Source organism: Colias philodice, chromosome 22, assembly GCF_061535455.1.
Source record: "Colias philodice isolate Cphi_HAF_F1 chromosome 22, ilColPhil1 Martin Lab GWU primary, whole genome shotgun sequence".
NCBI lineage: Eukaryota > Metazoa > Arthropoda > Insecta > Lepidoptera > Pieridae > Colias > Colias philodice.
Window position 1 is genome coordinate 5,632,408 of NC_143107.1, and position 26,709 is coordinate 5,659,116.

General features: G+C 33.1%; 5 protein-coding genes across 5 annotated transcripts; all 5 read left to right on the forward strand.

Moving 5' to 3' along the window:
• The first annotated feature begins 735 nt into the window (after nucleotides 1–735).
• Nucleotides 736–4,871, forward strand: LOC149478455 (UDP-glycosyltransferase UGT5-like). The gene is made up of 4 exons (XM_089709612.1): nucleotides 736–1,628; nucleotides 3,296–3,518; nucleotides 3,948–4,167; nucleotides 4,500–4,871. The coding sequence occupies exons 1-4, from the start codon at nucleotides 798–800 to the stop codon at nucleotides 4,774–4,776; spliced, it is 1,551 nt and encodes a 516-aa protein (XP_089565738.1). The 5' UTR covers nucleotides 736–797; the 3' UTR covers nucleotides 4,777–4,871.
• A 699-nt stretch (nucleotides 4,872–5,570) lies between these two features.
• Nucleotides 5,571–7,910, forward strand: LOC149478456 (UDP-glucosyltransferase 2-like). Its single transcript, XM_089709401.1, has 4 exons — nucleotides 5,571–6,407; nucleotides 6,620–6,842; nucleotides 7,218–7,437; nucleotides 7,634–7,910. The coding sequence occupies exons 1-4, from the start codon at nucleotides 5,571–5,573 to the stop codon at nucleotides 7,908–7,910; spliced, it is 1,557 nt and encodes a 518-aa protein (XP_089565527.1).
• A 600-nt stretch (nucleotides 7,911–8,510) lies between these two features.
• On the forward strand, nucleotides 8,511–11,056 carry LOC149478457 (UDP-glucosyltransferase 2-like). Its single transcript, XM_089709259.1, has 4 exons — nucleotides 8,511–9,344; nucleotides 9,974–10,196; nucleotides 10,470–10,689; nucleotides 10,780–11,056. The coding sequence occupies exons 1-4, from the start codon at nucleotides 8,511–8,513 to the stop codon at nucleotides 11,054–11,056; spliced, it is 1,554 nt and encodes a 517-aa protein (XP_089565385.1).
• Nucleotides 11,057–15,302: 4,246 nt separating this feature from the next.
• LOC149478458 (UDP-glycosyltransferase UGT5-like) lies at nucleotides 15,303–20,192 on the forward strand. The gene is made up of 4 exons (XM_089709597.1): nucleotides 15,303–16,140; nucleotides 16,657–16,879; nucleotides 17,433–17,652; nucleotides 19,886–20,192. Exons 1-4 carry the CDS (start codon nucleotides 15,307–15,309, stop codon nucleotides 20,160–20,162), a joined length of 1,554 nt encoding a protein of 517 aa, XP_089565723.1. The 5' UTR covers nucleotides 15,303–15,306; the 3' UTR covers nucleotides 20,163–20,192.
• A 2,571-nt stretch (nucleotides 20,193–22,763) lies between these two features.
• Nucleotides 22,764–26,416, forward strand: LOC149478459 (UDP-glucosyltransferase 2-like). The gene is made up of 4 exons (XM_089709596.1): nucleotides 22,764–23,616; nucleotides 24,238–24,460; nucleotides 25,036–25,255; nucleotides 25,840–26,416. The coding sequence occupies exons 1-4, from the start codon at nucleotides 22,795–22,797 to the stop codon at nucleotides 26,141–26,143; spliced, it is 1,569 nt and encodes a 522-aa protein (XP_089565722.1). The 5' UTR covers nucleotides 22,764–22,794; the 3' UTR covers nucleotides 26,144–26,416.
• Nucleotides 26,417–26,709: the final 293 nt, after the last annotated feature.

Sequence of the window (26,709 nt, forward strand, 5' to 3'; positions counted from 1 at the left end):
GTATAACCTGGGTCCGCTCTTTTAGTGTAATAAAAAGTAGGTAACAGCTTCTTGAACTCATTAACAAATATAATTCAGCATTTTATTTATGTGGTGTATAACTTAAAAATATACTCACCTGAACCTTCCTCTTGAACCACTTCATCGTTTAAAAAAACGCTTCAAAATCCATAATCCGAACAGACAGCGGCAGCAGCTTTGTTTTATGCTATACTGCCTTCCGCCCGCAGCTTCGCCTGTTTTATCCTAAAACCTAATAAATTATATACTAAAATCTTCCTCTTGCATCACTATATCTATTAAAAAAAGCTGCATCAAAATCTGTTGCGTAGTTTAAAAAATTTAAGCATACATAAGGACATAGGGACAGAGAAAGCGACTTTGTTTTGATTATATATAAATGATTATATAAATGATTATTTTTGGTTTCATAATATACATAATTCAAATTTACCTCGCTTTCAGTTAACACATCCACACAAAATCTTAATAATTAAGCAATTCAGTCAATAAAGTATAGTATTTCGTAATGAACACATCAACGATATCGACATATTTATATATTGCATAGAAGAGGAATAAATACATGACACTCATCTAACACATGATATACTGATAAAAGTACAGTTTTTAGAGTAATAAAAAAATATCTATAATCATTATAATTAATAACGATATCACTGTGACGGCCTAGTCAATAGTATATTTTTTGCTATCTGTAGTTTGATACTTCGTTAATAAAACAATATTAGACGGTTGACGATAAACTGGTATTCATTTAACGAAATACAGTCGCGATGGTCAGATTACCAATAATCATTTTGCTCACATCTCTATGTGTTGGAGTATACACAGCACGAATATTGGCGATTTTACCGACGCCATCTGTGAGTCACCAGGTGTTTTTCCATCCTCTATTAATTGAGCTGGTTCGTCGTGGACACCAAGTCACAGCTTTAACAACGGACCCTGCATTTACAGACGAATCTCGTCCAGAAAACCTAACAGAAATCAACGCCCACGATATATCATACAAAATATGGAGGGAGGGCTTTGTAAACACTTTCAAATTCGGAAGAGTCCAAGGCCTATACAATTTGGTTTCAACAATGGTAAATCTGATGGCGGATATTACTGTGGAACATTTGAAAATGCCAGAGGTTCAGCGCTTGATAGCTAATCCTAATGAATTTGACTTATTGTTCCTTGAAGCTTGGGTCCAACACCCGTTGATATTCTCACATATTTTCAAAGTGCCTGTGATCCAAATCAGTTCGTTTGGATTTGCGCTTGGTAACAAAGAGACCATGGGAGTACCTAACCATCCATTCATGTATCCATATCTTTTCACTCAGCAAAAAATCAACAATAGCACCTTTTGGGAGAAGGTAGATGAATTAATAAAATACTGGAAAATGAACAAATTTTGGAATTCAATAGAAGATGATGAAATTCGAAGGTTCCGTGAGATTTTGGGGCCAAGCTTACCTGATTATAGTGTTTTGAGGAACAATGTTGATATGTTTTTTTTGAATCATCATGAAATGTGGATGGACAATGTGCCTTTACCTCCGAATTGTATATCCATTTGGGGTGCCTATAAGAAACCCGTGAAACCTCTACCTCAAGTAAGTTTGAATAGTTTTATTTTATCTATTATTATTAAATATAAGCTGATTATCCCGGTCTCGCTTGGAGCAATAGATATAATATTATAATGTAAAAATAAAAATACTTCTATTTATTTGAAATAAATTTATTTCACAGATGCGTTATATTAGTGATTTAACATTTCTTACCAAAAATTTATTGGCAAAACATAAAGTTACCTAAATTAATTTTCATATTGGTAGTAATAATTTCATTCTTCGTTAAAATTAAACAAGTCAATAACTGCGTTAAAAACAACCGACTTCAAACTTGCACTTGCAACATTTACAAATACAGACAAAAATGCTCATAAAATAAAAACTACTGGGCCTATCCGAATAAAATTTTTATGGGACCAATTCGACACCATCCCGCATCGAACAAAAAAAGAATCACGTAAATCGGTTCAGATTAAGCCACGGAGTAATCGGTGTACATACATAAAAAAAAAAGCATACCGGCCGAATTGATAACCTCCTCCTTTTTTGAAGTCGGTTAATTATCCTGCAATTCATGGTGTATTCTATAAATCTATGTTTGAGTACTAATTGTATAATTTGTCTATATTTAACCCTCTACTACCTGACCCTAATTTCTTATACGTAACTACCTACTTGGAGTCTCTCAGACTCCCATACTTTGAACTCTTAATAAACAAAAACTATTATAAATGAAAATAAATTAAAAGAAACATGTTATAGCTTGAACACTTCTTTATTTCTTAAAAGTAAAAAAAATACATATAACCTTATGGCTTATACTTAAAAACTACACTTTTTTTTAAAGTAAGCAAAATTTTTTCAAAAGTTTTACACTTTTATTAAATGAGATCTTTAAAAGAACTAACAAAAATTAGGAATTCTCTTCATAAATTGTTTAAAGTTTAGTAACTAATCAACATAATGTGACACAAATTTTTGGCAAAAAAGATTTTTTTTTATAAAATTGCAAGGCTCAAACTTTACAATTTTTCCCGGCATATTGAGCACGCCGTGTAGGAGCACTGCAGGCATGTAGGCTTCTTATATATGAAACACAAGTACTGCGACTTAAGTTTTTTTTTTCGGGTCACATGTGAAGCAGTACTAGCGTATTGCCAACTTTTCAGGTGCTTCATAACTACATCCTGCATCTGCATCTCTGTATCCGATGCAGAATCACAGGGAAGAACACAATTTTCTTCAATATCTTCCTCGTGTTCACTGCACAGTTTATCAAAACATTCTTCTTCGTTCGAGGAAAGGTCCTCCTCCAACCAACGATCAATTTTTTTATCATTCGAGGTCATTTTGAACTAAAACAGAAAAAAAAAGTTTCATGAAAAAGTCACGTAACTACCTACCTGGAGTCTCTCAGACTCCACGACATAGTTTTTTACTCACCAAAACACAGCGCGCGCGCGTATGACCTCGACGAGTTCAGGCGCGGTACTGCAGGCAGAGGGGCGAAGGTACACGGATGCACACCGTTCAAATACATTTGCTTATAAAGATATAGACAAAAATAAGACTGCTGGAGTCTGAGAGACTCCGGTCAGGTAGTTGAGGGTTAAAACTAAGATTTAAAATTTATAAAAGTTTTCAAATTCGAAATAGATTGCTAGACTATGAAGGAAGAATTTTAAGGAAATTGGGATTTATTTCAGGAATTAAAAAGCTATTTGGATTCTGCAACGAATGGTGTTATTTATTTGAGTTTTGGTACAAATGCTCAATCATCTAATTTACCACCAGAATTTATACAGAGGATGATTAAAGTTTTTTCAAAACTGCCTTACAATGTTCTTTGGAAATGGGAAAAGGACGAATTACCGGGAAAATCAGAAAATATACGAATTTCTAAATGGTTCCCACAATCAGACTTATTAAGTAAGTATTAGATATTCTCACATGTAAAAATAAAATCAATAAATAAAATAAAAATCGTTTAGAAATAGTAATAAAACGATTTCTATTTTTATTCCTATTAGCATACGTAATACAACAATAGATTAAAGTTTTAATGCAAAAATTTTAAACACTTGTAAGATGGTGACTTTGTAGAGGTATTTAAAGTGAAGTCCCGTGTCCCCAAGTGGGGTAAGGGACAGATGCATTATTCATGCATCTGTTTCACTGATCGATTTTCTTTAGGGACAAGTAGGTGATCAGCCTTCTGTGTCCTACCAGACCGAGACATTTTTTTTTTCTTCGTCTCCACCGGGAATCGAACCCAGGACCCCTCGGTGCTACGCTCACGCGTCAACCACTGTACCAAGGAGGCGGTCAACTTATACTTATATAGATTATTTTTCGTAGGACATCCAAACATAAAACTCTTCATAACACAAGGAGGGCTACAATCAACGGAAGAAGCCATCAATGCTGGAGTACCTTTTATTGGTATACCGATGCTTGGAGACCAATGGTACAATGTAGGGAAATATGTGCATCACCAAATTGGTATTAAACTTGATATGGAAACGCTCACAGAAGAACAATTTAAATCAGCCATTGAAACAGTTATAAATAATGACAGGTATGGTATTTATAAGATACTAGCTGTGCTCCGCGGTTTTACCCGCTGCACTGTGCTCTGCTTGTGTTCTTTCTTATAATTATTTCAATTTTAAATCTATACTAATATTATAAAGTTGAAGAGTTTGTTTGTTTGAACGCGCTAATCTCAGAAACTACTGGTCCAATTTGAAAAATTCTTTCGGTGTTAGATAGCCCATTTATCGAAGAAGGCTATAGGCTATATATCATCACGCTAAGACTAACAGGAGTGGAGCTAGTCAAGTATAATTGTATAAAGTAACTATAGATAACATGTACAGTGGTATCTTAGAGCGTTCACTTTTTTTTCAGTTATCGACGAAATGTACTAAAACTACGAGAACTTATGAGTGATAAACCCCAACCTGCCCTGGATCGCGCCGTGTGGTGGACGGAGTACGTGCTGCGGCACGGAGGGGCGAAGCACCTGCGGGCCACCGCCGCCAACATGCCCTTGACTCAGTACTACGAGATTGAATTTATAATCACATTGAGTTCATTAATACTTCTTTTAGCATCTGTGTTAATAGCTGTGTCTTACATACTTTTGAAAAAATTTATGCCCAGTGTTAAAGTTAAAAAATGTTAGTTTAAAGAAATTTAATATTAATTAAAGTAAAATAAAGAATACTTATTGTGTATAATAAGTCTTATTTTAAGTATGTATAATATAATTAGAAATATAATAATAAATAAAATACAAACTCTAAGATTTTTATTATTACTTTCGTATCATCACATACGCACAACTTATCACTTATAATAATTATTATTATTAAATGCCAAATTTATAAATAATTGTTAAACGTAATTAACTTAATAAGAAGTAAAGGTTTTCCTTATATTGGAATATTAACAAATTTAAAAAGCAATGAGAATAAAGCATTTTCTTAAATGGACTATTGCAATTTTTTAAGATGATATAAAAAATGAATGTGAATAAAATAACAAACAATAAACATATACGAGTCACCATATACAATGTCTTCTAATAGAACCTCATATTGTTACAATAAAAATTAACTGAAAACTTATAATAAAGATTTGATTATTAATATTGCTCTCATTGCAAACCTCAGCATTTATAGAGACATTACAGCTTGGCTGTTTCTCAAGAGTATAACAAAAATTGGTTCTTTCGCCTTCAAAATTACTTTTACTCAAGTGTTATAAATTAATAATTATAATAATATTGAAATATTCCTTAAAAAACTGCATTTTGAAACCATATGAAACTACAAAGTAAAATATCTGCATATATCAGCATGATATTGCAACAATACTATCAGTTTATTTTAGAATTATCATTCCTTTGAAAATACTTCCATAAAAAGACGAAAATAAAAGAAAACAATTAGTATAATATAAAATTGTATAGTGACAATGTGCCGGTTAGTTAAAATTCTACTCATAATAACGTTAGTTAGTAAAATAGATGCTGCAAGAATTTTAGCTATATTTCCAACTCCGTCGATAAGCCATCAAGTTGTATTCAGACCTTTGACCCAAGAGTTGGCAAGACGAGGCCATGAAGTTACTGTCATTACAGCAGACCCGGCGTTTACAAAAGAAAATGCACCAGCAAACTTGACAGAAATAGATTTTCATGATATTTCCTATAAAACATGGAAACAAAGCTTCATGAATAGTAAAGTACAACTTGGTAAACGAAGCAGTATGGTGGAACAAATAAAAGTATTGAGAAACATAGTGGCTAAGTATACAGAAGAACAAATGAGGTCTAAAGAAATACAAGAGTTGGTGAAAGATGGGAAGAATAAATTTGATTTATTACTGCTAGAAGCATGTGTAAGGCCATATACAATATTTTCCCATATATTCAAAGTACCAGTTATTGAAATGAATTCCTTAGGTATGTTTATTGATAGTGAAAACATCGTCGGTGCACCATCTCATCCCTTCTTATACCCAACAGCGATGAATCAAAATAAATTGTTTAACTTAACATTCTGGGAAAAGATTTACGAATTATACAATCATGTTATGATAAATATTTCATGGTCTGCTGATATAGATGAGGAGCTGTCAATGTTTCGTAGTCTTTTTGGTAATGATATATCTAGTTATGAGGAATTGAACAAAAATACTGATATGCTGTTTTTGAACATACATCCAGTATGGAGTCACAACCAACCTTTACCACCAAATGTCATTTCTATTTGGGGACTTCATAAAACACCAGAAACGCCCCTTCCTAAGGTTTGTTGTTTTATATTCCAATTCAGAGATCTCATGAGCATGTAGTTTTTTTAAAATAAGAGCAAGATGTTTTCTAAGTAAGTAGGTAAAATTTTATTAAGTTAATCGATGCCATACGAATTAATATTTAAATAATATAAACAAGGATATAAATGAACACATACGTGGAAAATCAAAAAAGATGCAATTTTAAATTAATTAATTGGTTTTAGGACTTAGAAGGTTATTTGAATTCATCCAGAAATGGCGTAATATACGTAAGTTTCGGTACTAACGTTCCTTCTTCTGTGCTTCCACCAGCAAAGGTTGAAGCTTTAATGGGAGTATTTTCTAAATTACCTTACGATGTGCTTTTGAAGTGGGATCACACAAATGTTCCAGGATTGAGTAGTAATGTTAAAGTATCTACATGGTATCCTCAATCAGATCTTTTAAGTAAGATATTTATTATATTTTATTGTCAATTTATTGTTCATTTATCAATAACTAGCAGTCCGCCTTGGCTTCGCCCGTGGTACATAATTCGCAATAAAAGGTAGCCTATGTTCTTTCTCAGGGTCTAAAGACTGTCTGTGCCAAATTTCATCAAAATCGGTTAAGAGGTTTATGCATGAAAACAATACATAATTACGTAATTACAAACTTTTCCTCTTTATAATATTGGTATAGATAAACTGTAGCAATCGTATTCACTCATTATGTATTAAAAGTGATAGTAAATTGAATTCATACTTATTTAAGAATTTGAGCTAGATCTCTCCAAAAATAGATTCGATCAGAAACATTAATTTTATTACAAATTATTTCTAGAACATTCGAAGATAAAGCTATTCATCACACAAGGCGGTCTACAGTCCACAGAAGAAGCTATTAATGCTGGAGTTCCTCTTATTGGTATTCCGATGCTTGGAGATCAATGGTATAATGTAGAACTATACGAATACCATAAAATAGGAGTAAGACTTGATATAGACAATTTAACTGAAGATAATCTGATGAATGCAATCAAAACTGTTATCGATGATAAAAGGTATATTAGTTTGATATTTAATAATTATTTTGTTTGAATTATAGCATGAAATAAAACAGTTTACGCATTGAATAATGTTTGAAACGCGAAAGTTATTTCGGGACTACTTTATCTTTTTGAATTGCCACATTGCATTTATTTCTTGCATGAATCATTTTGAATAAACTGACAAGATCCTTTTTGGTTATTGTTTTAGCTACAGGGATAATATAATAAGACTTCGTACCATAATGAGCGACCAGCCCGAGAGCGCCCTGGATCGCGCCGTGTGGTGGACGGAGTACGTGCTGCGGCACGGAGGGGCGAAGCACCTGCGGGCTGCAGGCGCTAATATGCCCTGGACTGAGTATTATGAGATTGAATTTTTACTTACATTGGGTTCAATAGTACTCCTTTTTGCAGCTGTGGTTATAGCTATTTTATACTTACTATTGCAAAAATGTTTATCTAAAACAAAAGTTAAAATTTCTTAGTAACATTAAATGCGATTGAAAATAACTAAGAGTTTTTTGTTTGTTCCATAGTTTCCTAAGTTCCTGGATATATTTCTACCATTTTTTCACTCTTATAAAATAAATTGACAATTATTATATGAGGCTTTAATTAATTGCCAAAGATTTTGACATGTCTAACTTATTTGATAATATTAGGTAGTACGTAACTGTATAATATAAAATGAATCTCATTTATTTTCTTTTTAAGTACTGGATTACCTCTGAAAAGTAGCCTATATCTTATTTTATATTATCAAATTTCATTGTAATCGGTTCAGTAGTATTTGCGTAAAAAAGAAACAAACATCTATCCTCACATACTTTCCCATTTATAATATAAGTAGGATTATATCGATTTTTAATCAAATGTTTATAGAGATTATTAATAAACAGAATGATGTGTTGAGCGATGATGTTTTAATAAAGATAAATTTTTGAAAAAAGTCAGCATGATGATGCAATAACACTATCAGTTTTATTAATTATCATATCTCTTCAATCTCTCTCTTCTATCAATACTTGCTTATAAAGACGAAAACAGAACCGAAAGTAATCAGTATTTAAAATATAAAAGTGACAATGTGTAGACTAGTCATATTTTCTCTTATAGTATTGTTTGTTGCTAAAATAGATGCAGCAAAAATTTTAGCTGTATTTCCAACACCGTCGATAAGCCATCAAGTTGTATTCAGACCATTGACTCAAGAGTTGGCAAGACGAGGCCATGAAGTTACTGTCATTACAGCAGACCCGGCGTTCACAAAAGAAAATGCACCAGCAAACTTGACAGAAATAGATTTTCATGATATTTCCTATAAAGCATGGAAACAAACCTTCATGAATAGTAAACTACAACTTGGTAAACGAAGCAGTATGGTGGCACTAACAAAAACATTAATTGAAATGATGCTTAAAATGTCAGAGGAGCAAATTAAATCTAAAGAAATGCAAGAGTTTATCAACGATGGAAATAAGAAATTTGATTTAATAATCCTAGAATCATGTGCAAGGCCATATAATATATTTTCACATATATTCAAAGCACCAGTTATTGAAATAAGTTCGTTTGGAATGGCTTTTGGCAGTGAAAAAATCGTCGGTGCCCCGTCTCATCCCTTCTTATACCCGACGGAGTCTAACCAGAAACTGTTTAACTTAACGTTTTGGGAAAAAGTCTATGAATTGTATACACATGTTAGGATAAATAGTTTATGGTCTGCTGCTTTAGATGAAGAAATGTCATTAATTCGTAAACTGTTGGGTAATGATATACCTAGTCATGAGGAATTGAACAAAAATACTGAATTTATGTTTTTGAATATACATCCTGTTTGGAGTCATAACCAACCTTTACCACCAAATGTTATTTCTATATGGGGAATTCATAGGACACCAGGAAAGCCGCTTCCTAAGGTCAGTATTGTTTATCATTAAATATAATAATGTTTTCGTTTAGAAAATAAAATTAAAAGGGGAGATTTACTCCAAGAAATTTATTAAAAAGGGCTAAAAAAATAACAAAAAAGCCAGACTTGATATTTATGATAACGAATATCTTTAAAATTAAATAATGAACTTACTATTTGAATTAAGATTCTATCTTCTTATATATAAAAATGAATCGCAAAATGTGTTGGTAAGCGCATAACTCGAGAACGGCTGAACCGATTTCGATAATTCTTTTTTTATTATATTTTTGAAGTACGAGGATGGTTCTTATGTAGAGAAAACGTAAACATGTACCACGGGCGAAGCCGGGGCGGACCGCTAGTCTTATATATAAAAATGGATCGCAAAATGTGTTGGTAAGCGCATAACTCGAGAACGGCTGAACCGATTTCGATAATTCTTTTTTTATTATATTCCTTGAAGTACGAGGATGGTTATTATGTAGAGAAAACGTAAATATTATGTACCACGGGCGAAGCCGGGGCGGACCGCTAGTATTAAATAAACACAAGTAAATAAATGGACACGTAAATTGAACGGTGATAGACTGATAGTATAAGCCGTTATATAATTAATGTTTATTTTGTTTTCAGGACTTAGAAAATTATTTGAATTCATCAAAAAATGGCGTGGTATACGTAAGTTTTGGGTCTAACGTTCGATCATCTCTGCTTCCACCAAGAACAGTTGAAACATTAATGGGAGTGTTTTCTAAATTACCTTATGATGTGCTTTTGAAATGGGATCACATAAATGTTCCAGGCTTGAGTAGTAATGTTAAAGTATCTACATGGTTACCACAATCAGATCTCTTAAGTAAGACATTTATGCTATTTTAATTTGCAACTTTATTAACAAACCAAAAAGACAATGAGGGCTAATTAATTTCATTTTTAGAAACGTGGACAAAACAGAATATTGTTGAACTAATTTATAAATATCTTGTATATATCTTTGCTCTTCTGGCTCATCATGGCATAATGCATGAAATAGAATATTCAGAATCAAATCTTAGTATAATACGTAAATTACTATTATAAGCTACGCGTCCCACGTTAATGTCGATCTTAACCTGTCTGCTATTTCTAGAACATTCTAAGATAAAACTATTTATCACACAAGGAGGTCTACAGTCAACAGATGAAGCTATAAATGCTGGAGTACCTCTAGTTGGTATTCCGATGTTCGGAGATCAATGGTACAATGTACAACTATACGAATATCATAAAATAGGACTAAAAATTGATATGGAAAACTTAACTGAAGATAACCTACTTAAAGCAATCAAAACTGTTATTAATGATAAAAGGTAAGTTAGAAAGGTTTCGTATCATTTTATGTGTAAAAGATACATCTTTTTATTACTACAGTAATATTTGAAAAATTGTCGTTGTTTTAGCTATAGGAAGAATATAATAAGACTTCGTAACATAATGAGCGACCAGCCGGAGAGCGCGCTGGACCGCGCCGTGTGGTGGACGGAGTACGTGCTGCGGCACGGAGGGGCGAAGCACCTGCGGGCCGCCGCCGCCAACATGCCTTGGACTCAGTACTATGAGATTAAATTTATACTCACATTGGGATCCATAATGCTGATATTTGTAGCCACGTTCCTAGTTATTTCCTATTTTCTTTTGCGAAAATTCATACCGAATAATAAAGTTAAGGTTTCTTAGATGAAATGAATTTAACATATTGTACATATTTTCGAGATTATTATAATAACATAGGGAAACATTTGTAAATAAATAGTAAGTACTAAATAATGTTTTATTAATTATATAATTTTTTTACAAATTAATAATTGCATGCCCCTTCAAAGTATTTTCACATATACTTAACTAGCTTACCGCCCGCGGCTTCGCTTGCTTTGTCGAAAACCTAATAAATTATATACTAAAACCTTCCTCTTGAATCATTCTATCTATTAAACAAAAATGCATCAAAATCCGTTGCGTAGTTTTAAAGATTTAAGTATACAAAGGGACAGGGACAGAGAAACCGACTTTGCTTTATACTATGTACCTAGTGAACCACCAATTATTGATATAAGTTCGTTTGGTATGTTCATTGATAGAGAAACTCGTCGCTACCTAAGATTGGTATAAATTATTGAAATCTTGTTATCTTGATGTATTACAACCTTACTATGATGAGATACTAGATGTAAAGGAGAGGATTGACGGCGGAATAAACTGTACAGACTGAACTAGTAGGCATATCTATATCACTACATATGTAGTACATATAAAACAAAGTCGCTTTTTCTGTCCCTATGTCCCTTTGTATGATTAAATCTTTAAAACTACGCAACGGATTTTGATTTGGCTTTTATTAATAGATAGAGTGATTCAAGAGGAAGGTTTTAGTTGTAGTTTTAGTATGTAATTATTTTATATTAGGTTTTAGACAAAGCGGGCGAAGCCGCGGGCGGTAAGCTAGTATTATATAAAACTCAAAGGTGACTGATATAGTGATCTATCAACGCAAAGCCCAAACCACTGGACTGAAGTTTGGCATGCAGGTAGATGTTAGGACGTAGGCATCCGCTAAGAAAGGATTTCCCGAAATTCTTGCGGGAACGGGGAAAACGGGGATGCACGTACAAAGTCGTGGGCGGAAGCTAGTAAAAAGATATGGACCTCCGGCCCACCCATGTGGATACATTATATCAGCTGGAACATTAAAATATTTTTATAATTCACCGAAACGTGATATCAGACATTAGAAACAAAAACAAAATTATATCTGTGAGATAAAATTGTTAGTAAAATATAAATTTTCTGTTATCATTTGAATTTAATAAATTAGATAAACACAATGTCATAAATGAACACGATTTTAACTGGTGATTGGACATGGATTTTAATATTATAAAATATAAAGCTGAAGAGTTTGTTTGTTTGAACGCGCTAATCTCGGAAACTACTGCTCCGATTTGAAAAATTTAGATAGATAGCCCATTTATCGAGGAAGGCAACTATATATTATCATCTCGCGAATACGAACAGGAGCGGAGCACTGCGGGTAAAACCGCGGAGCACACATAGTCAGTAATAATGTCAGCAATAATGTCATTAACTCATTAGCCAGTCAGTTCAATTCACGGCGTAATCTGCCTGGAAATAAGAGGTCATACTACGGCCCCTGGACTCACTACATATGAGATTGAATTTCTATTAACATTCGTTTCTATAATCATTACGATTCCATTAAGTATGGTCTTTAGCTTATACCTTGTATATAATATGCACTTGTTCCGAAAGATAAACCCTCCAATTAAAAAGAACATGTCGTTCTTATGTCGTTATTCTTAATGTATGTAGAAAAATTAATAAAAATGGTTGAATTACAATAAGTGTTTGGTTTTCAATCCTTTCTTTCTTCTCATTTATTACTCATGCAACAATCTTATTGTGTATATTTACATATATCTTTTTTTATACCATATTTTTAGTTTGTTTATTATACTTATTAGTTATTAGTATGCGAACTAATTATACCAAAACACGAGAGATAATTGTGTTTGTTTATAGTAAACAAAATTAAAAAACGTAACCAATCTGGGTCATTTATTTATCTATTTTAATAGGTTGTTTGCAAAATTAGTTAATTATTTATGCATGTATATGAGTCGGTAAAATGGATCTCTAGATAAATGACAGAAACACTACTTTAACTGACCTGTAATTGGCTTGGTTGGTAGAGGCCCTGCCTTCCAAGCCAGAGGTCGTGGGTTCGACTCCCACCCAGGTCAAATATTTGTGTGATATCTATGTTTTATCTATGTTGTTAATTATCTATACCGGTAATTTATTTAAAAATTATATTGTATGTATCTTCAATTTGATTTCCAACACAAGCGAAAGCTTAGCTGGACTTACTCCTGGACGACTGACGACTTACGTGCTGGCCACGGACAATTCGCTATAGCGAAAATTCGCGCGGCGCGACTGGCGGCGCGTCTTGCGAATGAATCAAATGTATGGAAATGTACTGGGCATGCCACGCGCAGCGGCGACCAGCGAGACGACCGGCGAATTTCCCCGAGCGAATCGCGCGGCACGACTAGCGATCGAAACAAATGTATGAGTTATTACGGCGCAGGCCACGGAGTCGAGCGGCAGACGCGGCGACTACTCCCGGAGCGAACTTAATTTAAAATAGTTTGTTTTTTTTTTCGCGAAAATGGAGACGGAAGCTTTTATTGCAGAAATTCTAGCTAGACCAGCTATTTGGAAGTCTAGCCACCCGCAACATAATTTTTCATCATGCCTATATTTTTCATATTTTTGGTGGAATTCTCCGTCTGTAACACGATTTCTATTTAATTCGTGTACTCCACTATATCTTCCAAACATTAAATCTTGAGCAAAAAAGCTGCTACTCTCCAAACAACGTCGAGCTAACTTTGATAAAGCTATCTCGTCTCCTCGTCTACACTGGTCGCGGTGGCGAACGCAACTGCCCGTGGCGTGCTTACCGCGCCGCGCGACTTGCCGCGCCGCCGGTCGCGCCGTCGGTCGCGCCGCCGGTGTCCGTGGCCAAGGTGTAAGTGCGCAAGCCCTATTTAAACTTTAGTAAGTCACAGTCGCCGGCGACTGAGTCGCCAGCGACTGGTCGACAGTGCGTAATAGCTCTTAGTAAGGAATGATCGTGCCGTGTGTGAACAAAAATGTCATTCATCCAGTCGAAATTGTCAAAAGAGAGTGAATATCCTAATATTTAGGTTTTCTTTCTTTCAGAGCAAATATCTTAAATTTTCTTCTCTATCTGTCTACTCCATTTCGCACAACGAGACACGAAGTATTTTTATTATGGAAAAAGATTCACTATTATAAGATATTAATGTCAATTCATGTTCAAGGCCGTAGCTATTAACACTCATTTAACATTCATTGAAGCTTTATTTCATGAATTTTTTTAAGGAAATCCTACTTTTATAGTATTTTCTATTTTTTTATTTTCTACGTCATTTCATGCAACAGCAGAACGTTGGAAAGTATATCTGTTTTACTGAATCTTTAAATTTTTTAAACTACTGACAAGATCTAAGAAAATTATTTAAAAAAAAATTATAGTTTAAATCATTGATTATTAAATTATTGTTTGTGGTTCAATTTTGTTCAATTTATTTTTTACTTAAAATATTTATTGGCAAAAATACTCAACTCAACTTACTCTTATGTCATTATAAGGATGTTTGTTAATCTATCATGCTAAAACTACTGAACCTATTTTGATGTTGGTCATTTGGCAGTGTTGTTGCTTATGTATCAAAATAAGGGAATAGGAATGTATTTATTATGCTTGTGATTTCTTCCGCAGATGCAACAGCGGGGACTGCTAGGAGCTAAATAATCGCTTATTGCACGCCTCATAAGCGAAGCGTTGAGGTGGGTACTACTGTCACTTCGCGCAAAACATCTGATTTTTTTATAATATTGACTATATATGAGAAAAATATAATTATATTTAAAAATAGGACATATCCAGTCACAGTATATGATGATAATAACATAATTATTATACTGTGTATTTGTATCGTATATACATGCAATTAACTTATAAAAACTAGTACTTAAATAAAAACAAAAAAAGAAGTATGTATTACAATTTTCATATAAATTTTGTAAATTGGTTATAGAAAAAACAGACAACCATTCCTTCTGTATCATTACAGTAATAAGATAAATTACTGCCATAGAAAATTGGTTTCGATTATAAAAAGAATAATAACTCCCCGGTATAGATCATTTAAGCATAATTACCTTGGAGTACTATATAATCATATGTATACAGATAAAGTAAAAACATCATCATGACATTCGTTGTATTTGATTATATAATAATGCCCTAGCAAACATAGAAAATTTATATAAACTATACACACACATGCATCTAGTTCATTTGAGCAAATAGCATCATGATGTATAGACTAGTACTAGTCTTATTAAGTGCATCTATTATACCGGAAATATATACGGCACGAATATTGGCAATCTTCCCTACACCTTCTATCAGTCATCAAGTTGTGTTTAGGCCGCTAACGCAAGAGTTAGTTAAACGCGGTCACCATGTCACCATCCTTACTACAGATCCCGTATTCACAAACAAGAATAGACCAAAAAACCTAACAGAAATAGACGTCCATGATTTATCATACGCAATGTGGAGAGAGAAGTTTACATTCAAGCAAGAATTTGGGAAAAAGGAAACTGTGTACAGTCAGATCAAAACGATTCTGGATTTGATAGTTCCGCTTACAGAAGTGCAGTACAAATCGAAGGAGGTGCAAGAACTAATTAATGATAAGAGCGTGAAATTTGATTTGCTGTTAATAGAAGCTTGGACACGACAGACGTTAATATACTCACATATTTATAAGGCACCTGTAATACAAGTGAGCTCTTTTGGTGCTATCTTCGATCATGATGAAACAGTGGGCTCGCCTGTACACCCGTTCCTATACCCAATATTGTGCCAACAGAAGATCTATAACCTAACTTTTTGGGAGAAAGTTGAAGAACTTTACAAATACTGGTGGTTCAAAAGTTTGTGGTTTTCAAGGGAAGATGAGGAGATTAAAATATTACGTAAATTTGTTGGAAATGATCTACCGAATTACAGAGAGCTGAGAAATAATATTGATATGGTGTTTTTGAATACTCATCCTATGTTGTTGGATAATCAACCACTGCCACCTAATGTTATATCGATATGGGGTATTCATAAGAAGCCAGAAAAGGCATTGCCACAAGTATGTAAATTTTTTTTATTAATTTATTAGGTGTGCTGTGTTCTCGGTGGACGAAATCTGTAACTTACTTATGTGTTATCTTATCTGGTACATAAACTGCCGCACTGTGAAATATCATGGAAATTCGTAGATAGAGTAACAAATTTCTGTCCTATCCTGATCAATTCACGTTCATAATAATATTAACGTTATTAATAAGTAAAACATAAACCTAATGCTTCCCAAATCATTACAAGTAATAACGATTGAAATCTTTTTTTTTAGTAACTTTCAATGACTTTGTTTAATTATTATCATCCCAATTTAGTTTGTCTTAGTTTGTCTTTATTTTCCCGACGTTTCGAACACTTTACAGCGAGCGTAGTCATGGGGAGATAGTCTCCCGAAAATAATATAATGAATAAATCGCGTTTAAAATCCGTTAAAAAGTCTTTAGTTTGTCTTGTTTATTCCATTCCAATTAATATTTCCAAGAAATATCGCTTACAAGTAATTAATCATTATTTTGTTTTTTAGGAACTCAAATCGTATTTAGACTCATCAAAAAACGGTGTTATTTATATAAGTTTCGGTACAAATGCCCCTTCATCGACTTTACCATCCGAATTTATTCAATTGTTGATACGAGTATTTTCAAAGCTTCCCTACGATGTATTGTGGAAATGGGAAAAGGATGAATTGCCTGGGAAATCGGAGAATATACGGATATCCAAATGGTTACCACAATCAGATTTATTGAGTAAGTATTGCAAGGGGTATATATATTATATTATGTATATTATATATGTATATTACATTGGGGCCTTCAAGAAAAGAGCTTATTTGTCCATAAAAGGCCGGCAAAACACCTGTAACACTTCTAGTGTTACAAGTGTTTATGGGCGGTGGTGACCACTTAACATCAGGTGACCCACCTGCCCCTTTGCTTGCTCTGTCATAAAAAAAAGGAAAATATCAAAATAGATAAATAGTACCGTTTTGTGCTAATCTGTGTGTGAGAAAGTATATGTAACTATAATGGGACGGAAATTTTCAACAAAAACTATTTATTTCTAAATTAACAAACTATTTATTTCTAAATTAACGTTTAAATATAATATGTATATCTGTCTACTTAACAATATTAGTTTGGATACATAATATTCAAAAAAGTGATGAGAATTTTCCAAAAGCATCAGAATATTATTTTAGTGGCAATATTATCAAATGATACTTATCTTTGCTTTTGCATTAGCTTTAATTAAATGATATCTCTATTAAAGGGAATGTTAAAGATAAATTATTTTTTGCAGAACATCCAAAAATCAAACTCTTCATAACACAAGGAGGACTACAATCTACAGACGAAGCTATAACTGCTGGAGTACCCGTTATTGGTATACCGATGCTTGGAGACCAATGGTATAACGTAGAGAAATATGTGTATCATAAAATTGGACAGAGATTGGACATGGAATCCATAAATGAACAGAATTTGAAGGCGGCTATTGATACTGTTATAGGCGATAAAAGGTAATATTTTGTGCTGTATCATTTTAAATTCTATTATCGTTGTTTAAAAAAAATGTTTTTTCGTGAAACTGTTTCAAGGGTTGGAAGCATATTATGATATGAAGAATTTGAACACTACCAAATATAAAACAATGTTTCTTTCCGGTCACTATGTATCCATATATATCATTAACGAAATTTTATGCAATTATCTGATAACTAATCTTTGAAATAATATCGATTAAATACATAGTAGGTACTGCTGATAACATAATTTATTAAAATAATGCCTGATACTTTTGGCTGTAGTACAACTATGTGATAAACACGTGCAATCAGTGTGACGTCATTTTTGTCGTCAGTAACTTCTGTATGCAATTCTCAAACTGTTATATATTTATCTTATCTTTACTACTGTTTGCGTCTTTATCAATTAATTCATTTTAATTAATTGCTTTATTGGCAATTCAATATGCTATTATAGTGACGTCTGTCTTTCTTAATTATCTGTAGTGTATACTAGCGGTCCGCCCCGGCTTCGCCCGTGGTACATGTTTACGTTTTCTCTACATAAGAACCATCCTCGTACTTCAAGGAATATAATAAAAAAAGAATTATCGAAATCGGTTCAGCCGTTCTCGAGTTATGCGCTTACCAACACATTTTGCGATTCATTTTTATATATAAGATATTATGGATTACGAATGTTTCTGTTTAGTTAGCAACCAGAGTTCGGTTGTCACGGTGCATTTATATCAAACGAGCAAATGCTCATTCTAACCACACTATGACAAATTCTTTTAGTTTAAACAGGCGTAGAGCATTCTTTCGTTGTTCTTAGTACGTTCGAAAAGATTCTATGCAATGTTCTAATACTGAACAACACTGAATACGAGTATATACCACTATATACAGTGCTCTTGCTCTAGCTCTATGTTCGTTTGTAATTGCACCGTAAAGCGCGTCACACACGGTGAAGATGCTATAATATTTTATCGATACTGTAATATTTTATATTACAGTATCTTAAGGTATCCGGTATCAGCGTTCTGACCATCATTTTTCTTTTTGTCATTGCGTACTAAGACCCCTGTAGAACCGCCATCCTGTTACAAATGACCCACAAAATTTCGGGTAATATAAAATATTACAGTATCTTAAGATAAAATATAATAGTATCTTCACCGTGTGTGACGCGCTTAATACAATAAATAGGGATAATATAAAATAATTTTTGGTCGGTAACCAAGATATTTTAACATTAGCAATTTTATATTATCATGAAACTCAGATAATTATTATTTAACTACTTGATCTATCATTTTTTTATAAGACGTGTCAAAGATAGTCGTCTACATAGTACTCATTTTCTGATAACAATTAAGGCATAAATTTCACGTCTGTTGTTATTTTATATTATAAATAGGTTATGAAAATAGTTGATAAAATAATTATGAAACATCGAACATGTGTCGAATAAAATTATTACGGTTTCCTGCAGATAACAAATTCATAAGAGATTATATTCGATTGTCCATTATAAAATTACAGAAACCTTTTTCTTCACTTATCGTATCATGAGCCTAAATAAAGGACAAATTATTGATATAACAGAAGAGTATTATTATACAGAAACAATACTTCATTTGCTACAGATAACATTAAATATAATATATAACTTGGCGGCATTTTATTGTTCTTTATAGTGTTATATCCAGTTTCATTATTTATTGTCTCTATTAAGACAATAAGAATAGGTATCTTTCCTGACATGTGATACATTTTCAATTGCCTCGAACATCGCAATTGAAGCAATTATAAACTTGTAAGCATAAATCAAAATGCATAATAATATAACAAATGTAGCTACCTACAATTCTCCAACCTCTTCCCAAAAGTGGAAGTGTATTTACTCTATTTTAAACAGCGGCTTATAAGTCGTTAAAAATTCTTATGAGAGTATCTATTACGTCGCAGCGTAGGACGGCCTTCAACGAGGTGAATTACTGACGATTCGATCAAAGTGTCGGGGAGCCGTTGGAGTCAGGCCGCTGGTAATCGGTCGTTATGGAAATCTTTGGGGGAGTCAATCAGTGGACGTCCTGAAAGGCTGGAATGATGATGATGATCTATTACATTACCAAATATAAAATTAAAAAGAGTTATTTAATTAATTTTCGAATCTTTAGAAAAGTAGGTACTCTAGGTACGGTTATAAACAACTGTGATCGTCAATAATTGTTTATTTTTTCAGTTATCGAGAGAACATGATCAAACTGCGTACACTATTGAAAGACCAGCCAGATAGCGCCCTAGAGCGCGCCGTGTGGTGGACGGAGTACGTGCTGCGGCACGGAGGGGCGAAGCACCTGCGGGCCGCCGCCGCCAACATGCCTTGGACTCAGTATTATGAGATTGAATTTGTATTAAAACTACTATCGCTATTAGCTGCCATTGTAGTTCCAGTTATAGCAGTGATATATTTTATAATAATGAATTTTATGTCTAAATCTAAGTTAAAAGTATCATAGTTTATATTTGAGTTAGCTATTGTGTAGATAATTTAAGAATGTAATAAATTGTTGTTATACAAACGAAGTGTTTTATTTCGTAAGTGAAAATTTACCTACATAATATTACATGAATGCTACTTCATCCATAGAATTCAAAGAATATAATATTAATTAGATAAATAACAATTGGAGAAATACAATAATTATTATTGTGGACATAACGATAACTAAACTGTAATAGGTATGATAAAGTAGTTAAAAATGTAAGCAAAAATTGGTTGTCTGTAAAGTCGGTTTACTGACGACAGTTGAACGTGACAACGTCCGATTGTGCTTCTTTGTCGCTCGTTCCGCGCTCTCGCTTGCACTCAAGCCTTACATGGAACGCCTCAGAGCGAGGTAACGCCGCATGAGTAATGTTTTTTCGTGCGTGCAGCCGGCGCTATCGAATTATAAGACGTTGTCACATCAAATAATGTGTACGTGTACTAGTGTACACATGTATGAAGTGAAATTTCTTTATGACCTTATTTTTCAAAAAAATAATTTCCTATACGTTTCCTATAACTTTACAGAAATACGTCGAATCAGGCGTGGTAGGGATAAGAAAAAGATGGCGCGTAACGGAAAAATGTCACGCGTAACGAAAAAATGTTACACTAAATTTTTTTCCAACACCGATAAAGAAGTTTCACTTCAAAAAAATACAATTAAAACATTGTTGCTTACATTTATCAAAATTTTCGTTTACAGTATTTTATTTACATCTCAATAATTGTCCTACTCCTATAAATTTGTATGCAGCAAATGTATGAATAGACGTGTATTAAACAATAAACCATATTTAAAGAACTAATTTTGGATAATTATATGCGAGTTAATTAAGGGCCGATTTTTCAATGCTTGGATAAAACTTATTCGTCGAATAATGTATAAAACTACCATTTTAAAGACGTATTCTAATTGCCCGTATTTGACAGTTTATGTGACATTTTAATATTATCGTGTAATACTTTATTGGACGGATAAGTTTTATCCAAGCATTGAAAAATCGGCCCTAAAATGGATAATATTGTATTACCGTTTAATTATATGCAAACCATGAGTCTCAGATTACAAACTATTATAATATAATATTATACCCTTATTTATCTATTTTTTTTAATAATAAACAAACTAAACATGACATATAATATTATCATCATCCATACTAATATTATAAATGCGAATGTAACTTTGTCTGTCTGTCTGTTACTCAATCACGCCTTAACTACTGAACCAATTTGCATGAAATTTGGTATAGAGATATGTTGATACCCGAGAAAGGACATAGGATAGGTTTTATCCCGGAAATCCTACGGGAACGGGTTATTCTTTGAAAACGCGGGCGAAGCCGAGGGTGGAAAGCTAGTTGAAGGCTAGTTGTATGTATAGACATGTTTAAATATATTTATTTTAAAGTTAGCGGACCAATTAAAAACAAGTCAAATATTATCGACTAGCTTTTCGCCCGCGGCTTCGCCCGCGTTTTCAAAGAAAAACCCACATAGTTCCCGTGGGATTTCCGGGATAAAACCTATCCTATGTGTTAATCCAAGTTACCCTCTATATGTGTGCTAAATTTCACAGTACCTAATCGGTTTAGTAGTATTTACGTGAAAGAGCAACAAACATACACAAACACATTCATCCTCACAAACTTTCGCATTTATAATATTAGTAAGATAGAAAGTTAATCATTTATATTAATACCTATTGCGTTATTATAAGCTGATAGTCAAGTAATCGTTCTATAAGGACTTTTCGTATTTACTTTCCTTACCCTTCATCGAGTAAATTAATCCTTGCAAAGTTATCATACAAGGATAGTTTTTTTTTATAATAAAAAAAAAACTTAGTAAATAATATCGCTAAAATTGTTTTTCTTTTTTTTAGCAGGTGATTAATGACATTTTTAAAAATGCGTCAATCGAAATGTAATTTACTTTCGTATGAACAAAATTCTCGTGCACACGCGTGTTTTTCACCACACCTCCGGAACGGCTTGATCAATTTTTATTATTATATTTTGCGTATATGTCCGATAGGTAAGCGTGAGTCACAGAAATTTTATAACTCATAAATAAGAATGTCCTAGCAATAAATAACAACTGGGTAAGCTAATTTGCACTTGAAATTACCATCAAAATAAATATTGACAGCAGAAAGAAAAATAATTAATTATTCACAACAGTTTACAGATAGACGTTAAACAATACTACTTAGTATTATCTATAACTAGGTTTCCGCCCGCGGCTTCGCCCGCATTTTCAAAGAAAAACCCGCATAGTTCCCGTTCCCGTGGAATTTCCGGGATATAACCTATCCTATGTGTTAATCCAAGTTACCCTCTATATGTGTGCTAAATTTCATTGTAATCGGTTCAGTAGTTTTTACGTGAAAGAGTAACAAACATCCATACATCCTTACAAACTTTCGCCTTTATAATATATATTAGATATTAGATTAAGATAGAGTGTATAATATATAATAGAGTGCCTATACATAATAAAATTTCCTATTATACATATAGATAACGTAATGGAAAATAGATATCATACTATGTAACCTTACAAATGAGAACACAAGTGTTTGTAGTACTCGAGTGAACATGAACTTGTCTATAACTTTGACTATTTTGTGTGTTTTAATATTGAGAATTAAGTGTGCAAGAATATTAGCTGTGTTTCCAATACCATCCATAAGCCATCAAGTAGTATTTCGGCCCTTGACGCAAGAACTAGCGAAGCGTGGTCACGAAGTCGTCGTCATAACAACTGATCCTATATTTCCAAAAGGTCAATCTCCAGAAAACTTTACAGAAATAGATATCCACGACGCATCATACGAACTCTGGAGGAACAGCTTCGTCCACACAATCGAATTTGGTAAAGAAGAAAACTTGTACATTGAACTGGAAATCGTGTTGGAAACATTTCCAAAACTCATAGAAATGCAGGCTAGAATGAAGGAGGTTCAAGATGTAATACACGGAAAGTTTGATCTGCTATTACTGGAAGCATGTTCACGACAAGCCCTTATTTACTCCCACGTTGTAAAAGCCCCTGTAGTTCAAATTAGCTCATTTGGAATGATGATTGGAAGTGATTATATCCTAGGAACACCATCGCATCCTATGTTATACCCATCTGGGTTACACCAACGTTTATATAACTTAACATTTTGGGAGAAGTTACATGAATTTTATAAGCATTGGAGGATTGAGAGATCTTACAGTGAGTATGAAGATGTAGATAATGAAATGTTCAAAAGGGTTTTTGGCAATGATGCGCCCACTTTGGATGAATTGAGGAACAATGTTGATTTGATGTTACTCAATACACATCCGGTATGGACGAATAATCAACCTTGGCCTCCTAACGCTGTTTCTATTTGGGGAATTTATAGAAAGCCTAGTCAGGAACTACCAAAGGTAATTTTTTCTAATACTTTTACGATAATTTTTATGCCTTCCAAATTACTTTTCTTTATTTACCAAAATGAATATATCTATTTCGCATTTCTTATAACGTTTTTCTGGCGGATTTAAATTGATAATATAGAATATAGATAGTATTCACTATATAAAACGTTTGTTTACTTTAATTTTAAGATAGTTTATCGAACGTGATTTAATCAGACACGATTGCTACAGTTTTTTAAAAGCCTGATTACTCATCTCTACTTATTCGTTATTATCATTTGGCCATTTAATTGGGTTATACCATCAATCATTATCTTCCCAAAATAACCTTCCAACTTTGTTGTTCATCTAATGAACATACATATTTAAAAGAATAATAGCATCAGGCAAGATTTAGTTTACATCTTATATATAAAAATGAATCGCAAAATGTGTTGGTAAGCGCATAACTCGAGAACGACTGAACCGATTTCGATAATTCTTTTTTTATTATATTCCTTGAAGTACGAGGATGGTTTTTATGTAGAGAAAAAGTAAACATGTACCACGGGCGAAGCCGGGGCGGACCGCTAGTATACATATAAATGTCTTTGGATGTATGAAGAATAATTCAGCTTATTCTTATTTCAGGATATCAAATCGTATTTAGATTCTTCGAAAAACGGTGTTATTTACTTCAGTTTGGGAACCAATGTCTTCTCTTCTTTATTAAGGCCAGAAACCATACAAATGTTCATTAATACGTTTTCCAAATTAAAATATGATGTTTTATGGAAATGGGAGAAAGACAAAATGCGAGGAAAATCGGAGAATATAAAAATATTTAAATGGCTGCCACAATCCGAAGTCCTAAGTAATTTTATTTATTAGTTCATATTTAATGAGTGTCAATAAATTCTTCATTTACAGGAATGCGATCAATACCTTTAAAAGTATTTATTATAACATATTTTCATTAATTGATACATGTGGAACGAATTTAATTATTGTATGTTTTGTTATTTTTTTTCAAAAGACAACTTTGTAAGTATGCAAATAAAGGTTCCACTAAACATACACTATTGAAAATCAATAATACGAACACTTGTAACAATAAACAAATAAAAATCATAGCTGTCATTTATTCAAGTGTCTTTTATTATTTGAACAACATCAATACTTTATGTATTGGTATAAACAAAAACATATTTTTATTGTCTGCCTGGTTTTCTGCTATTTGCTTCTATTTCTCATAATTTCTTCACAACTAAAACGGCATTGCAACTTAAATAAAATCGAAGTTTGTAGAGCATCAAAGATAGCATTTTATTTCATTGTTGTTCATCATAAAGTTCCAAAATTTTGCATACGATAAATGTCGAGTTAGGATGCTAACATTATTAAAAGAAGTGAGAATAGTATAAGTATTTTACCATCGTAATATTTCAGAACATCCAAAAATAAAACTCTTCATAACACAAGGAGGGCTACAATCTACAGATGAAGCTATAACTGCTGGAGTACCTCTTATTGGTATACCGATGCTTGGAGACCAATGGTACAACGTAGAGAAATACGTGTATCATGGAATTGGGTTAAGACTCGATTTGCCGACTTTGAATGAAGAAAAATTGAGATCAGCTATTGAAAAAGTGATACTTGACCCAAGGTGAGAATTAGCATACGTTAAATAGGTCAATTTTATAATGGAAAATTGAAACTTATTTAGCATACGATTTCTAGGTCTTGTTGAGGTTTTATATGGGCTTTTCATTAAATTTTATGTGCTGTGACACAAATAACATGCTCTCAAAAGCTAAATGGATAGTGTTTTAATTATAGGTATATGATTATGTTATAATCAAATTGAATTGAATATTGTGTACAGTTTGAAAGGGATTGTTAATATTAATAGAAACAAATCTAAATGTGATGAGGCTTGGAACAATGGTTTTTTAATAATTATCTATTAACAACTTCAATATACATATATAATATGAAGTACATATATATATATAATAGCGGTCCGCCCCGGCTTCGCCCGTGGTACCTACATGTTTAAACTATCCTATCTCTCAAGTTGGATCGAACTGCACATGGTGTGCGAATTTTATTATAATCGGTTAAGTGGTTTAGGAGTCCATTGAGGACAAACATTGTGACACGAGATTTATATATATTAAGATGTTAATTACTTACTGAAAAGTATCTCGTTTGTGATTCTCTTAATTTTTAAATGTTTCGTATTTCCAGCTTCAAGCAGAATATAGAAAAGTTAAGAAGTATTATGGATGACAATTCAAAAAGTGGTCTGGATCGTGCCGTGTGGTGGACGGAGTACGTGCTGCGACACGGAGGGGCGAAGCACCTGCGGGCCGCCGCCGCCAACATGCCCTGGACTCAGTACTATGAGATTGAATTTGTATTGAAGCTAGTTTCTTTAAGTTTAAGTGTGTGTATTGTAAGCGTTGGATTGTTGTTTTATATGTGGTTTGATTGGGTAGAGGTAGATAGGGTTCGAGTAGGTCGATTGGTAAAGAAGGATAAAAGTACCTAATTTAAAATCTTAATAGGGCTGCTTTACCTGTATATGGATATAATTATCTGGTTAGTCTGTAGTATGTATCTTATATGCTAATCTAACTATAATCTAATATGTAGAAAATTTCATAGAGAGTCGATTAAAAGTGTTCGCGTGATAAAGTAGGTCTATCTATCTATATTCAATATAAGTAAGATTGATCATATAATATTTTGTGTCATAATTAATGTAAGTATACTTTTAAGTACTCACTACTCATAGAGTATTCCTGGTTATCCCACATTGACTCTAAACATTCTGTGTCTCATGTAGAAAAAACCGGCCAAGTGCGAGTCGGGCTCGCGCACAAAGGGTTCCGTAGCAGCAAATATAATAAATTACAGTTAAATCAACCTATCTCAAAAACTATAAGAGATACTTTGATCAAACCAAAAATCGTTGAAAGAGTTAATTAGCATGCATCACCTCTATTTTTTTTAGAATTTTATACCCCGTAGTTATAAAAATAGAGGGGGGGGGACATACTTTTTACGACTTTGAGAGCTGATATCTCAAAAACCGTTCACTTTAAGAAAAATGTT

Bases quoted from the DNA above. Each gene is read 5' to 3' on its own strand.
- LOC149478456 (XM_089709401.1), top strand. From the start codon at position 5,571: ATGTGCCGGTTAGTTAAAATTCTACTCATAATAACGTTAGTTAGTAAA. The intron at 6,408-6,619 runs GTTTGTTGTTTT...AATTGGTTTTAG, and splicing joins CAGAAACGCCCCTTCCTAAG to GACTTAGAAGGTTATTTGAA. The intron at 6,843-7,217 runs GTAAGATATTTA...AATTATTTCTAG, and splicing joins TCCTCAATCAGATCTTTTAA to AACATTCGAAGATAAAGCTA.
- LOC149478459 (XM_089709596.1), top strand. From the start codon at position 22,795: ATGAACTTGTCTATAACTTTGACTATTTTGTGTGTTTTAATATTGAGA. The intron at 23,617-24,237 runs GTAATTTTTTCT...TTCTTATTTCAG, and splicing joins CTAGTCAGGAACTACCAAAG to GATATCAAATCGTATTTAGA. The intron at 24,461-25,035 runs GTAATTTTATTT...GTAATATTTCAG, and splicing joins GCCACAATCCGAAGTCCTAA to AACATCCAAAAATAAAACTC.
- LOC149478455 (XM_089709612.1), top strand. From the start codon at position 798: ATGGTCAGATTACCAATAATCATTTTGCTCACATCTCTATGTGTTGGA. The intron at 3,519-3,947 runs GTAAGTATTAGA...TATTTTTCGTAG, and splicing joins CCCACAATCAGACTTATTAA to GACATCCAAACATAAAACTC. The intron at 4,168-4,499 runs GTATGGTATTTA...CTTTTTTTTCAG, and splicing joins ACAGTTATAAATAATGACAG to TTATCGACGAAATGTACTAA.
- LOC149478458 (XM_089709597.1), top strand. From the start codon at position 15,307: ATGATGTATAGACTAGTACTAGTCTTATTAAGTGCATCTATTATACCG. The intron at 16,141-16,656 runs GTATGTAAATTT...TTTGTTTTTTAG, and splicing joins CAGAAAAGGCATTGCCACAA to GAACTCAAATCGTATTTAGA. The intron at 17,653-19,885 runs GTAATATTTTGT...TTATTTTTTCAG, and splicing joins ACTGTTATAGGCGATAAAAG to TTATCGAGAGAACATGATCA.
- LOC149478457 (XM_089709259.1), top strand. From the start codon at position 8,511: ATGTGTAGACTAGTCATATTTTCTCTTATAGTATTGTTTGTTGCTAAA. The intron at 9,345-9,973 runs GTCAGTATTGTT...TTTTGTTTTCAG, and splicing joins CAGGAAAGCCGCTTCCTAAG to GACTTAGAAAATTATTTGAA. The intron at 10,690-10,779 runs GTAAGTTAGAAA...TCGTTGTTTTAG, and splicing joins ACTGTTATTAATGATAAAAG to CTATAGGAAGAATATAATAA.